The sequence below is a fragment of the Raphanus sativus genome, chromosome 2 (assembly GCF_000801105.2).
Source record: "Raphanus sativus cultivar WK10039 chromosome 2, ASM80110v3, whole genome shotgun sequence".
NCBI lineage: Eukaryota > Viridiplantae > Streptophyta > Magnoliopsida > Brassicales > Brassicaceae > Raphanus > Raphanus sativus.
In genome coordinates, this window is record NC_079512.1 from 34,770,336 (window position 1) to 34,785,582 (window position 15,247).

Here is a 15,247-nt window from a genome sequence, read left to right on the forward strand (position 1 = left end):
CCATATAAAATTCGTTTTAGTTCTTTGTAAAAATTCATTAAGGGTATAAACGATATTAACCGCTCTAACTTTTACGTGAAAGCTACCGTTGCCAAAAATCACTTCGCAAATAATAGTATAGATATCCCGTGCAATATTAGTTTCTTTTGTGTAAGGAAAATTCATCCTCAAATATGAACTATGATCTTTTTTTTCTAACAAAAGAACTATGATCTTCATCTGATTCTTCAACTAGATAAAAGTTCTTTATCCTTTTGAAGATTGAATAACTCCCAATCCGTTTTGTTAAATAACAATATCATCATTATCAACAATAAAATGAATCTTTAGGAACTTTCTGTTTTTTTCTGCTAATGAAATATTTCGCCGGTGGTCTACTTGGCCACCCGGAGCGGTAAAGGGGCTCCGGGCTGGAGCTTCCGCCCTGGGTTCGATTCTACTTGGCCACCCGGAGCGCCTTAAGTGGTAAGAAAACGCGGATCTTGCGGGCCTCGTGGTGATTAGTCCTTGGGCCTAGAAAGCCTTTGGGATCACACCACGGTTATCAAAAAAAAAAAAAAAAAAAAAAAAAAAAAAAAAATGAAATATTTTCGCATTAAAAACGACCATTCATCCGCGGGATAGTAAAAAATTACGCGAGAGAGAGAGAGAGAGAGAGAGAGAAGAGAGAAGAGAGAAGAGAGAGAGAGAGAGAGAGAGAGAGAGAGAGAGAGAGAGAGAGAGAGAGACGAGAAGAAGAGAGAGAGAGAGAGAGAGAGAGAGAGCAAGACCGTTTATAATATCTGTATAAAGCAGTTTCAAAAAATAATATCTGTGTAAAGCACAAACTTAGGAGTCCACATTCATACAAACAGGAGAATAAAAGAAAACAGAAATAAATCAGTAGAAGAAAAACAAATTCAAAGGATCTGAACACAAAGCATACTAGTATACTATCTTCCGAACATATTTCTTTAAAGAAATATCAACAGGTTTTTTGTGTTCTCTGGGTAGGTTGTTGGAGACTTGGAGCTATATGGCTGGCTAAACCAGAAGTGAAACCACCACGGCGATACAATACATATATATATATACACACATCACACATAGAGTTTCACAAATGTCCAATGTGCATAAGTTTCTGGGCTTCTCTCAGAGATTTTGATCTTTACGTCTTAAGATATATGATCATATTTTTTTTCAAAAAAAAAAAGATATATGATCATATGAATGAGTTCTCCCGACTTTGGAACCCACGATGATTCTTCTTCACCTTGATCTACTTCTTCCTCCTCCCGAACAACAATCAATTATCATTATGTTGTTTATTATTTTCCAACTTTTCATATATAATTAAAAATTGTTTAGAAATAATAATAATAAAAGATTCGAGTCTGACCATGCGAGTAATCTCTCCTCGGTCGTTTCAACTTGGTGGTTGATTTCCTATACATTTTCACTAGGGTTTTAACAAATTTGCTAAATCTCAGATCCGTAATAATAGTGTCAACACCAAAACGCAAACTCGTTAAACCCTAATGATCAACCTGGCTTTATTCATGGTATATATATTGGCTACGTCAGGTTTAATGTGACAGCGCCAACGTTGATATCCTGTCGTAAAAAGTTTTTTTTTTTAACTACTTAGACCGGTTTACAAAAAAAAAAGTTTCTAACAACCAACTATCTTCTATTTTCTTGGTAAACGGTACATCCAGTTCCCAAATTTCCAATATGTGCTGTGCTTTAAGAGATTGTTTTTTATTATTATAAACTTTCAACCACTACATACGCATGATTTTAGCTATTTTCTTGATTTTTGGTCGACTTATTTTTTCGAGAAATTTTGAAAATATATTTCTATGAGATTTTAAGATTTCTATTGAATCTTTGTCTATTGAATCTTTGTAAAATAATCTTTTTTTTTAAAGTAAACTTTTGTATTTGTAAATTGACTAAACTATTCAATCTGAGTATTTAAAGTTATTAACATATTCTTTTGTCATCATAATTTGTTTAATATTTAAATTAAGAATTTCAATAAGAATTAGATTATGTTTAAAACAAACTCTAATAATATTTATACAGTATCTTAATGATATCTACACAATTTCTTTGATTGACCACATCATTTGTTTATTTTTCAAACTTCAAAGAAATATACATTTGATCACTTTTAAAACTCATTTGATAGAATTGTAGCAAGAATGCATATATTTGTTGGAAATAACTTGATTTTTGTGTGGAGAATAAAGATTGTTGTGTAATTTTTTATATAAGCTTTATAAAAATAAGAACTGTATACAAAATTATATGATAAAATCACAACAAATCATAATCTGTTTCTTTCATAATATTATTGTTATTTTAAAATTTTAAACATTATAATAACACATTGATATTGTTAACAACAATATATTTTTACATTGATACTGTTAACAGAAATATATATTTTATCAGATACTGTTCACTGACAGTGTTTATTGAATACTGTTCATCAGCACTATATTGGAAATTGATCAATGGCACTATTCACAGATACCATTAACAATACTGTATCAGGTACTGTTCATCAATTTTGAATTTGTTAATTTTGAGATTTGCGATTCAGTTTTAAAATTATTAGGTAAAAAATATTTTTGAAATAATAAAATTACGGAATATAGTCATAGATTTGTCGAGGAAAAATTTACAGAAAACGTTTCAAAGTTTTCTAGTGGCACACAACTGGTTGTGTCACGATGATTGATTCTGATACCGAAATTGAGAACAATTTTTGAGTGATCTTTTATAAAATTAATTCAGTTTCAGCGGAAAGGGTTCATCGATAAGTGGTTAATTGATAATGGAGTTTCACATCATATGACATGTACGTTCAGCTGTCTTGTTGATGTCTAGAGAGTCTCATCGTACTTGATTGGGTTACCTAGTGGAAATAGTGTAATTTCTGAGGAAAAAATATTGTTCCGACATAAAAATTGAGGATGACATGAGTTTATTTGGATTTAGGTTTAAGACAACGAATATGATGTGGTCAGTTGAAAATTTATCTCTAGGAAAGAGGGTGATTGAATGCAAGTAGATATTCACAATAAAGTATAATGCATATACATCGATTGAAAGTATAAGGATTTTTTTTCTTGTGGTAATCAATAAGAATAAAGAGTTGATTACAAAGAGACATTTGTTCCTATGGTAAAGATGAATACAATTAGTTTGGTTTTTAGGTTGTTACATGAAAAGATTGAAATTTTTATTATAGGGATGTACACAATTTGTTTCTTCATGGTGAATTGAAGAAAGAAGTCTATATGAGGCCACATCAGGGGTTTAGTTCTTCTACAAAAGGAATGGTGTATAGGCTGCACAATTTTTAATGGTTTATAACAGTTCTAAGGTGTTGGGTTGCCAAACTTTCATAAGTTCTTTTGAAGTTTTGTTTTGCATATAATAAGTTAAACTACTCACTTTTTTATCCGTGAATGCTAAGATTCAGTTTCATAATCTGGTATATTTCGATGATCTGGTGATAAAAGAAAATTCACCAGAAACTATACAAGAGTTCAAAGGATATTTGATTGGTTATTTTCATATGAACAAATTTAATTTTTTTTTCTAGGAATAGAACTAATTCAATGCAGCAAATAAAATATCTATTTACCAAATAAAATGTGCTTGATATTATTTCTGATGAGAAGTTACATGATAATCCAGAGAAATATTAAAGATTTGTTAAGATATTGATTTATTTAGATGTGACTAAATACTGTATACTATGTTCATATATGTTGTTTCAGTTTATGCAAAGACAAAAGAAGGATCAATGGTTAGCTAATTATTCATTATTTGAAAGGGGGATTTGGAATGACTCACAACAGTGTGACTGATTGGGTTGGATGTTCTATTGCCCCACTGAATGCTTGGTTAACACAATTGTGATTTTCTAAGTGAAAGAAGCAAGATATTGTGATTCTTTCGTTAGCTGAATCATAATATATAGTTATGGTTGATGCACTAAAGAAACTGAAATGAATTAAAAGCATATTGTCATCTATGGGAATTAAAAATTCATGTGACATCAATATATATATATATACATGATATCATTCAAATTATCATAATGAGTGACTTTAATCTTTTAAATAAAAGATTCAGTTATAGTATTTATCGATCAAATTCACAAGGATCGAGGACACACAATAGATCTTAATTTGTGGTGATTAAAGTAGGTAATTACGTATATAGCAAATAGCAGGGCGAACAAAGTAGTTGTTCAGTTGACTGATTTGAAGTTGTGAAAAATTATAAGAAAGCGTTAAATATAGAGTTTCAGGTAATCAAGATTATAGTGATATATAATACTTAGGTTGTCAATCCCAGAAATCAAATTCTTATGAGAAAGTATTCCATTTTCCGCTGTGAATCAATCTTATTTACTAAGTCTGATATCCCCGGTTGTTGTTTGTTGATATAGATCAAACGTCGATCGATCCTATGCTATGAGGGTCAATCGATGTTCTCTTATGTAAGCTTTAGCGAGTTGATCGATAAATTCACTAGTCTTAACTAAATCAGTCGTCTTGTTTCTAGCAATCTCAGCTCAAGGGAACTATAATTCAGGTAACAAACCATGCTATAGCGTATGCACTTAATTATTCTAAGTTCAGAGTTCTACTTAGCTACTATAGAACACAAGTAGTAAGAACAATTCATTGATGATATATATCATCTTGGCAATTCTATAGTTTAGGCTAATCCTTCATAACCTATTTAAATCTTAAATCTAACATGAGAATTACTCAGACATAGCAAAGTAAATCATAACAATAATCTAAATAAACTGCATAAATAGAATAATGTAGAAAAACTATAGTTCCAATACAAAACTCTGAAGAAATCTTGAATCTTCTCTCTAAACTATTAAAAACCTAGATATGTTTGATGTGAAAGAATAAAAAAGTATGAAATCGTGTGTTGCCTAATACAATGACAGAACATTTAAATATTAGGTTAAAGTCGGTCAGGGGTAGTTATGTAATTGTGTGGGACTTGAGCTATAAATCGACTAAAAACCAAGTCGGTTTTTGCACGATTCGCCGTCGATCGACGACAGACGATATCCGTCGTTCGATGGTTGACTCTGAATGTCTATTCTGGACTGATTCCATGGTCAGTTACAAGTTTCTTCTAAATTTATCTCCAAAATGCTCTAAAATCACTATTTTCTCTAAAATATACATGAACCTATAAATACTCTAAAATGATTCCAAATCAAGGTAAACAGATTTTAAAACACTTATATAAAATAGCTAAATATAGATAAAATTCATAGTATATCAATATATTGTGATAATAAGATGTTCTTCAAATTGCAAGTAATTGTGTGTTTTGTAAAAAGACGAATTATGTAAAATCAGATTGTCATTTTATCAGGGATTATATACAAATATAGATTGTATGCATGAAACATGTATTCCCAACATATAAATCCGTATATGTCTTTACTAAGATGTTCATGTAACTTCTTTTTCAAATGATTTTATCCAAGTTGAGCTTTCAAAATTTCAAAATTTCAAAATTTCAAAGTTACCCAAGTTGATATAAGAATTTTTATATACAGTATTAGGCAATAGCTATGATTTAACATTTTAAATATTCTTTGTTAGTTTAATTTTTTTTATAAATAGTCAAAATATCTCTTTATAAAAGATAATATAAGTGATATTAAGAAATTTCAGATATTTTAGTCTATCCAGCTAATTATAGTTACGTAACACGGATGAAACATATATACTAATGGTGTTATAGCTGATTCTTCGCATATGTAGAAAACTAGTTTCTGTAGAATATTTACTACGGTTGAAACTCATTTTGAGAATATACCGCCAGATTCTCTATCGGCCATCCTCCATATTCTTCTCTCGGATGGTTTAACATCTCCAGTGGTGATGTATATTTAAACCCTAAATATAACAAGAGAATTACTAGTTTGCTTGTTCTCATATGTAAATATCAAAAGAGAGACAAAAGACCCTTAGTTGGAAAGTGGTAACGTCATGTTTTTTTTGGTCGTGGTGATAAGTGATAACTCGCAAAGTTTGTAGCGCCTTAGTGCAAGACGCTTGCTTTTTGGGGACATGGAATTTAGAGAGCTTATTATTTGTGCAAAGCACGAAACTCGGAGTGAACATTCAGACGAACGAAGAGAAAGAACCGAAGAGAAACCAGTAGAAGCAAAAATAAAATTCAAAGGATCTGAACAAAACACACTATCTTCCAAAAGACAATATTTTTCTGCAGTTTTTTTTTTTTTTTTGTGACGCACTAGGTGATCTTGGAGTTTATGGATAAACCAGAAGCGAAAGAGGTACTACAAAATTGTTTTTTTTTTGTCAGTGTCTTTACTACAACATTTAAAATACAATATATATATGGTGGTACATAGATACAGCTTCACAAGTATCCAATATGAGTTTCTGAGCTACTCTTAGAGATGTGGTGTCTTTATATCTCTATGATAAATGAATCAACTCTGCTCCAGACTTAGGACTTGAGGATGATTCTTCTTATCTTTCTTCTACTTCTACTTCTTCTTCCTCCTCCGTAAATCTCATTCTGTTCCTAAATCATCAGTACATCATGTAAGTTCTTGCTTTTATTGTTTCTTATCGGGAGTTACAGATTAAAAAAATAATGTTATACACATAAATATATGTATATATATATATACTCAAAGAAATATACTAGATTTCATGGTATCAGATAGTTAAATCATTTGACCTAAAAATATTTTAGATCATTATTATTATTTTTTCTAACATAAAGATCCTTAGCTAACTCCCAGTATCTCTCTTCTCGTGTTTTTTTCTTCCTTTAGGGGTGAAGATGATATCGTGGAGCTCTTATGGAAGAGCGGGCAAGTTGTTCCAAGTAGTCAGACACAGAGACCATCTGTTCCTCCTGCTGTTCTACGAGGCAGTGGCAGTGGTGGCGGGGGTGGAGAAGAGAGGGCTCCGCTTCCACTTCCAGTTCCGCAGCCTCCGCCTCCGCCTCTCTACCCTAGTGATCAGAATCTATTCATACGCGAAGACGAAATGGCGTCTTGGCTTCACCACCATCCTATCGGGGATGATGATGAGCTCCGCGCTCATCTTCTCTACGCCGGCCTCATCCCGTTTACTCAGCCGCAGGGCTCCCTCCCTCTCACACCACCACTACCGTTACAACCACCACCACCACCAGCTAGTGTTATTTACGCTCTGACGGCTGCAGAGAGACCGATACACTTGAGAAGGGCGGTGAACCTCACCAGCTTATCGAGGCTAGGAGTCGAAGCAGCAGCTGCACCGTGGGTTCCTCCGTTGACGCAGGTGGGATCAAGCTCGACGCCGTTGTCGGAGTCCTGCCTGACACCAGCGACGGTCACCGGCGGAGGATTCCCGCAGAGTTTGGCGGTTCCCAGAGCGGTGTGCGGGATCCCCGGACCAGTGGTCCTAGAGACGAGAATAGAGCCGGTTCAGATACAACCGGCGGCGGCGGCGGAGACGGAAGCTGCTGCTGCGGAGGATGAGAGGAAGCGAAAGGAGAGAGAAGAAACTGCTGCTGACGAAACCGAGGTGAGTACAGAGAGCACCGTGGCGGCGCATGGTAGTCCTCGGTTGGACGGGGTGCATGCAGTTTAGCAGCAAGTCTTAAAACTGTTTTTTTTTCTTTGTTGGCGTACAGGAAGCTGGTGGTTCAATGTCTAGGAAGAGGTCACGAGCTGCAGAAATGCATAATATCTCCGAAAGGGTTCTTTTTTTCTTTAGGGCTCCTCCTTTTTTTTTTAGGGCTCCTCCTTTTTTTTAGGGCTCCTCTTTTTTCATGTAGCAATCTTTTTTTTTTTTTTGTAATAGAGAAGGAGAGAAAAGATCAACGAGAAGATGAAGACTCTCCAAGAACTCATTCCTCGCTGCAACAAGGTATATATATACACACATATATATATATATCTTTTTTTGACTCTCAAGGTAAGGTTGAGAGATTTGAGTTCTGCTTCTACTTTTGAGCAGACTGATAAATCTTCAATGCTGGACGACGCTATCGAGTACGTTAAGGCGCTACAGCTGCAAATACAGGTATGTCCTCAACATTAAAAAAAAAAACAGAACTCTGTGTTAAAGCAAAATACTTTCTTTCTCTCCTCATCGGTCATATATTTATTGCAGAACCATAGAAGGTTTTTAGGGGTTTAGAGTTTTTTGTTTTTTTTGGGTTAAAAAAACAGCGTTTCTAGCTGCGACGATGGATTAAAATGTCTGCAGAAGTAGGGTTCATCTTCGTGGAAGGGTTATAAAAAAGTTCATGGGAAGAGATGTGCAAAATATCTAATAAGTCTCTCTACTTGGAAACAAATTGCAGATGATGTCTCCAGGAGGCGGTATGATGCCACCGATGATGTATACTCCAAATATGCAACAATTCATGCCTCCCTCGGCAATGGACATGAACAGGCCTCCTTTTGTACCTTTCCCTGGCACAACTTTTCCTACGCCGCCGGCTCATTTGGCAGGTCTCTGTCCACCGTATCCAGCACCGCGATATCCTTTTCCATCCAGAGTCCAGCAGCCTGACCCGGTCCAGAACCAGCCTCAGTTTCCGGGTTACTTTAATCCTTATAGCCAGTTTGTAGGTCTCCAACAAATGCAACAGCCTCCTCCTCCTCCTACTCTTCCTCCTCCTCCTCCTCTTCCTCCTCCTCCTCCTCTTCCGTTGCAGGTAATTTTTTTTCCCTATCATCCATTCTACGTATTCCTCTCTTCCTACATATTGGCTGATGCTCACAAATGGTGCTTTTAAATAATGTTTATATAGATTCAAACAACATCACAGCTGAGTACCAGCCAGGCAAGTACTAGTAAGGCACCTGAAGATCAGGGCAATAAACCAACAGGTTGGTAGGAAATAGTTTCTTGCCAGATGAGTTAATGTTTACGATTCGACATATACATCTCCATCTTTTGTTATTGCAGGTTAAAAAGGCTTGGTTCTCCAAGCATATCCACGGAGTTAAAGATGTAAATAGAAACTAGAGCTTGACCCGCACATTCGTGCGGGTTTTGATTTGGACTTTTAAAAATTTAATATTTGTATTTCATAATCAGTATCATATATTTTAGATGTGTTACTATGTAACTAAATGTATATTGATTATTTGAATATTTTAGGTTCTTCTATATCATAATTGAATCCGAACCAAAACGAATAATATGATTATTTTTGTTATTTGGTAATTTTGAGGTTATTTTTAGTTTGGATACAAAAGATATAAACTCAATCGGTTAATATGGTTATTTTTGGTAAAAATATTTGAAATTTTAGATATATTAATTATTTGGATATTTTTAAGTTCCAATATATCAGAACTGAACCCACTCGGACCAAAAGGATCCGACTCAAAAGTCACCAAAAAAATTATAAAACTCGAACGGAACCTAATTCCAAAACTTAAAATTTAATACCTGAAAAAACGATCCAAACTTGAACGGGTATCCGAAAGACCATATTTCTAACTGTATATTATTATATTTACCTGAAATAATTAAAAAAGTAAAACTATTATTTTGGTAGTATTGAGGCGTTCTAGTTTAAATGTCATGTGTGTGTTTTTGACATATTTATAAATAAATATTTATTTTATATAAATGTTAGTATATATTTTACAATTTAAATTTATTAAATATTTGTTTATTATGGAATTTCTAAACACAATAATTTATAGTTTATATTGAGTAATTTTATTTTAGTTTTGAATTAGCAACTGTTTCATTAAGAAAATATATGATTATGTAAAGTATGAACTATTCATTCTTCAATTTTTGGGTCAATATTTTACAATCAAAATTAGGAGTATTTTTAATTATAACATAAAAATAATAACAATAATAAAAATTTATCTTTAATTGATTGCATAGAATATTAAAATATGGTAAATTTGTTAGTTAGCTAGATTATAGGAAGTTGTAATCTTACTTTTAGTTAAATAAAGGAAATATAATAAATACTTAACATTAAACTTATTAATTAATTCAATGGCATGTGATTGTAAATATTGTGCAAGTTTAAGGGTTAGTTTTAATTTGTACTTCAGTTTTAATAGATTAGATAATAAAACATGTAGAATTTTAGTCAAGTTTAAGGTTAATGTAGTAGGTCCTCTTATACGGCTTTGTTTTTTTTTTATGTATATATTAGGCCAATAAATATCTCTCCTGTAAAGAAAACAATAATAAAGTGAGTACTACTAGAACTTGTGTTTGCATGCCCCAACCAACCAACTACGATCGTTGCTTGTCATTACTCTTGGAAATGTTGGCTAGAATCTGAATTTTAACAAGGTGAGAAACTTAGGCTTAGACTCTTTTGCTGGTCGTTTAGTCTTTGCAAGTTGTTGAAATAAAGATAAAAAGGCTTCAAAAAAGGAGTGTACCTTTTCTGTGAGTACCCGGAAAGCTTCTACTCCCATGGCTTCATCGAGTTCCTTTTATAGATCCACAAACAGTTTTAGTTAACAAAGGAAAAATATTGAATCTTTTTTAGGATAATGAAGATGAGGTTACCTGCAGAGAGGGTTGGAAGAACTATCGATACTGGAGATGAGTTTCTGAAGGGCTTCATCCTTTAGAGCTTCTCTGATTTCACTAGAAGAAGCTGCAAAAAAAGTTTCTAAAATCAAGCAATGTCCTAAGAAGACACAGTTTCATTCATTCGTTCATTCATTCATAAAGGTAAATTAGGTATGAAAAAAAAACTAGCAATTAAAATAAAATTAGAGTTAAACTAGTAATTAGTTAATAAATAAAAGTTAAACTAGTTTTTTTCCCAAAAAATAATATAAATAATACTAAGAAATTTCAGATATTTTAGTCTATCCAACTATTATAGTTATGTAACACGGATGAAACATAGATATTACTGGTGTTATTGATGATTCTTCGGATATGTAGAAAACTAGTCTCTGTAGAATATTTACTACGGTTGAAACTCATTTTGAGAATATACCGCCAGATTCTCTATCGGCCATCCTCCAGATTCTTCTCTCGGATGGTTTAACATCTCAAGTGGTGATGTATATTTAAATCCTAAATATAACAAGAGAATTACTAGTTTGCTTGTTCTCATATGTAAATATCAAAAGAGAGAGACAAAAGACCCTTACTTGGAAAGTGATAACGTCATGTTTTTTTGGTCGTAGTGATGAGTGATAACGTGTCATGTAAATATCTCAAAGTTTGTAGCCCGCACAAAGACACTTGCTTTTTGGGGACATGGAATTTAGAGAGCTTATGGATAAACCAGAAGCGTATAAGAGGTACTACAAAATTGTTTTTTTTTGTCAAAGTCTTTACTACAATATTTAAAATACAATATATATATGGTGGTACATAGATACAGCTTCACAAGTATACAATATGAGTTTCTGAGCTACTCTTAGAGATGTGGTGTCTTTATATCTCTATGATAAATGAATCAACTCTGCTCCAGACTTAGGACTTGAGGATGATTCTCCTCACTTTCTTCTACTTCTACTTCTTCTTCCTCCTTGAATCTCAATCTCCCCCTAGATCATCAGTTCATCATGTAAGTTCTTGCTTTTATTGTTTCTTATCGGGAATTAATAATATTATGTCCAAAATATCTTGTAAATGTTGCATAGCCAGATTTAAAAAAATAACGTTATACATACATAAATATATACTCAAAGAAATATACTAGATTTCATGGTATCAGATCGTTAAATCATTTGACCTAAAAATATTTTAGATCATTATTATTATCTTTTCTAACATAAAGATCCTTAGCTAACTCCCAGTATCTCTCTTCTCTTGTTTTTTCTCCCTTTAGGGTGAAGATGAAATGGAGTCTTGGCTTCACCACCATCCTCCTCCTCCTCTCGGTGAAGAAGATGAGTTCCGCCCCCATCTTTTCTACTCCGCCCTCCCTCTCCCACCACCACTACCGTTACAACCACCACCACCAGCTAGTGTTATTAACACTCCCACGGCTGCAGAGAGACCAATACACTTGAGAAGGGCGGAGAACTTCACCAGCTTATCGAGGCCAAGAGTGGAAGCAGCAGCTGGACCGTGGGTTCCGGTGGTGAGAGACTTGTCGAAGGTGGGATCAAGCTCGACGCCGTCGTCTTCGGTATCGGAGTCCTGTCTGCCACCGGAGACAGTCACCGGCGGAGTGGCGCAGATACAACCAGTGGCGGTGACAGAGACGAAAGCTGCTGCGGAGGATGAGAGGAAGCGAAAGGAAAGCGAAAGGTACCGTATCCAGTACCGCGATATCCTTTTCCATCCAGAGTCCAAAAGCCTGACCCGGTCCAGAACCAGCTTCAGTTTCCGGGTTACTTTAATCCTTATACCCAGTTTGTAGGTCTCCAACAAATGCAACAACCTCCTCCTCAAAGCCGTTTTGATAACGCATACATCTCTTCTCCGACTTATCTAACCTGTATAAAGAGGAGCTACATAACTTCACGATAATTTACATGTTTTATTCTCTCTGTTTACATCTTTACATCTTCAAGCATATCCACAGAGTTGAAGATGTAAACAGAGAGAATAAAACATGTAAATTATCGTGAAGTTATGTAGCTCCTCTTTATACAGGTTAGATACGTCTGAGAAGAGATGTATGCGTTATCAAAACGGCTTTGTGTTTTTTATATATATATTAGGCCAATAAATATCTCTCCTGTAAAGAAAACAATAATAAAGTGAGTACTACTAGAACTTGTGTTTGCATGCCCCAACCAACCAACTACGATCATTGCTTGTCATTACTCTTGGAAATGTTGGCTAGAATCTGAAATTTAACAAGGTGAGAAACTTAGGCTTAGACTCTTTTGCTGGTCGTTTAGTCTTTGCAAGTTGTTGAAATAAAGATAAAAAGGCTTCAAAAAAGGAGTGTACCTTTTCTGTGAGTACCCGGAAAGCTTCGACTCCCATGGCTTCATCGAGTTCCTTTTATAGATCCACAAACAGTTTTAGTTAACAAAGGAAAAATATTGAATCTTTTTTAGGATAATAATGTAGATGAGGTTACCTGCAGAGGGTTGGAAGAACTATCGATACTGGAGATGAGTTTCTGAAGGGCTTCATCCTTTAGAGCTTCTCTGATTTCACTAGAAGAAGCTGCAAAAAAAGTTTCTAAAATCAAGCAATGTCCTAAGAAGACACAGTTTCATTCATTCATTCATTCAAAACATTACCGATAGCCTCGAGCTGGGTCTTCTCTACAACATACTTTTCTTCCTCCACAGTTATTGGTGGTCTCGCCACGGGAATATCCTTTGCAGCAGATGAAGCTACAAAAGACAGTTTTTGTGAGACTCAAACCCAAAGTTCAGACCGTTCAGAGGTTCTAAAAAAAAGACTAAAGTTGAAAGAGCCATACCACTAGCCTTGTGCTCTGTCTTTACTACCACATCTTTTGTCTCCACCGAGACTTGCTTTGCTGGAGAAGCTGCTATAAAACAAGTTCAATGACTCAAAACCATGACTGACAGTAAACAGTGGACCAAAGAGATATCCCCTATACTATGCTATGAATGGAATGAACCCATCACATCACAGATATGCAAAACCAAGGGAACAATGACAATGGCTAGATAGATGCACTAACCTGGCTTCTCCTCGGGTGCAGAAGGTTTAGCACATGGAGTCTCTGCAACATTGATCAGATTACATAGTTAGAGACAATTATTCAATTCATAACTAATAAAAGTCCAACATTTAAAGGTCTCAGTATTTAAAAAAAAATTAACTTGTCTTTGTGCTTCTTGAAACAACCCAAGGAACAGCTGCAGGAGACGCAAAACGAAGTAAGTTCAAAAAAATAAAATAATAGTGACAGCTAGATGAAAGGGAGAAGGGACTTACTAAGGAACAAGACAAGAGGGACACTTGTACTTGGATACAACTTTCTCGCAGATTTCACATGTCGGAGCTGCTCGAGGACGCATGTTCTTCCCTTCTACCTATTCTCAGTAAACGACACGATTCAAATTCCAATTTCAGAGTAGACAAAACCCCTCCACCTATTCTCAGTAAGCGACGCGATTCAATTTCCAATTTCAGGGTAGACAAAACCCCTCCACCTATTCTCAGTAAGCGACGCGATTCAAATTCCAATTTCAGGGTAGACAAAACCCCTCTATCTATTCTCAGTAAGCAACGGGATTCAAATTCCAATTTCAGGGTAGACAAAACCCCTCCACCTATTCTCAGTAAGCGACGCGATTCAAATTCCAATTTCAGGGTAGACAAAACCCCTCCACCTATTCTCAGTAAGCGACGCGATTCAAATTCCAATTTGAGGATAGACAAAACCCCTCTATCTATTCTCAGTAAGTGACGCGATTCAATTTCCAATTTCAATTTCAGGGTAGACAAAACCCCTCCACCTATTTTCAGTAAGCGACGCGATTCAATTTCCAATTTCAGGATAGACAAAATTTTCTTTCCTTCTACCTATTCTCAGTAAGCGACGTTCTACCTATTCTCAATAAGCGACGCGATTCAATTTCCAATTTCAGGGTAGACAAAACTAGGCCTGGACGTTCGGGTATTTGTTGGCGTTCGGATCGGATTTTTTGGATTTTCGGGTTTTCGGATTCACGCCTCTAGGTTCCATACTAAAATTTTGCTAGTACGGGTCGGGTTCGGATAATAACACTTCGGATTCGGTTTAAAATTATATTACTTCCTAAAACCCATAAAGTAACCATATATCGTTCGGATTCGGGTTATATCGGTTCGGTTCGGATATAACCATAGTAAAAACAAAAATTCAAAGCAAAATATAAAAAAAACACCTAAATTAAATAAAAATTAATCTTGCACACATAAAATTAATAAAATAATAATAAAATGTTAGATCAAGTATGAAGACAGACATCATTTGTAAACAATATAATTACCTTATGAAGAGTATACTTGTTATTTCAATGAGCAATTTATAAAGTACTAGATATGAGCCCGTAGCGTTGCAACGGATTTGTTTGATGTTTAATTTAATAAACAACATAAAATAATGATCATTTAATTATAATTTTATGTTGATTTGCATATGTTTTGTGAGATTTATTTTACATTTAAAAATTATTTTCATACATAAATTCAAGTCAAAACTTGTATTTTATAATTATGGTACATAGATGAATTTTATTTATTTATTGAAAAGATAGTTTTTATTCATGATTTTTATTAAATAATTTATT

The 15,247-nt window shown here is 34.4% G+C and overlaps 2 protein-coding genes across 6 annotated transcripts; one reads left to right on the top strand and one right to left on the bottom strand.

Moving 5' to 3' along the window:
* Positions 1-6,414: 6,414 nt before the first annotated feature.
* LOC130498885 (transcription factor bHLH119-like) lies at positions 6,415-9,046 on the top strand. Its single transcript, XM_056992638.1, has 8 exons — positions 6,415-6,620; positions 6,857-7,595; positions 7,705-7,770; positions 7,875-7,940; positions 8,031-8,096; positions 8,380-8,736; positions 8,833-8,911; positions 8,991-9,046. Coding segments are annotated over exons 1-8 (1,380 nt in total). The 5' UTR covers positions 6,415-6,618; the 3' UTR covers positions 8,996-9,046.
* A 1,144-nt stretch (positions 9,047-10,190) lies between these two features.
* Positions 10,191-14,422, bottom strand: LOC108827102 (uncharacterized). 5 transcript variants are annotated; one of them, XM_057003310.1, is made up of 9 exons: positions 13,908-14,418; positions 13,796-13,828; positions 13,651-13,691; positions 13,423-13,491; positions 13,238-13,333; positions 13,072-13,160; positions 12,939-12,989; positions 12,810-12,831; positions 11,656-12,720 (listed from the first exon to the last, which is right to left on the bottom strand). In XM_057003310.1, the coding sequence occupies exons 1-9, from the start codon at positions 13,988-13,990 to the stop codon at positions 12,689-12,691; spliced, it is 516 nt and encodes a 171-aa protein (XP_056859290.1). In that variant the 5' UTR covers positions 13,991-14,418; the 3' UTR covers positions 11,656-12,688. The 5 variants fall into 5 exon arrangements, with proteins under 5 accessions (XP_056859291.1, XP_056859290.1, XP_056859289.1 ...); XM_057003309.1 differs by having other exon boundaries at positions 13,423-13,494; XM_057003311.1 differs by lacking the exons at positions 11,656-12,720; positions 12,810-12,831; positions 12,939-12,989 and adding exons at positions 10,191-10,340; positions 10,448-10,498 and having other exon boundaries at positions 13,423-13,494.
* Between the last annotated feature and the right edge of the window lie 825 nt (positions 14,423-15,247).

Excerpts from the sequence above, each read along its gene's own strand:
- LOC130498885 (XM_056992638.1), top strand. Across the intron at positions 7,941-8,030 it reads TCATTCCTCGCTGCAACAAG|ACTGATAAATCTTCAATGCT; the intron begins GTATATATATAC and ends ACTTTTGAGCAG. Across the intron at positions 8,737-8,832 it reads CTCCTCCTCTTCCGTTGCAG|ATTCAAACAACATCACAGCT; the intron begins GTAATTTTTTTT and ends ATGTTTATATAG.
- LOC108827102 (XM_057003309.1), bottom strand. The coding sequence starts at position 13,990 with ATGCGTCCTCGAGCAGCTCCGACATGTGAAATCTGCGAGAAAGTTGTA. Across the intron at positions 12,832-12,938 it reads TCCGGGTACTCACAGAAAAG|ATTCTAGCCAACATTTCCAA; the intron begins GTACACTCCTTT and ends GTTAAATTTCAG. Across the intron at positions 12,721-12,809 it reads TCTAGCCAACATTTCCAAGA|GAGAGATATTTATTGGCCTA; the intron begins GTAATGACAAGC and ends TTTTCTTTACAG.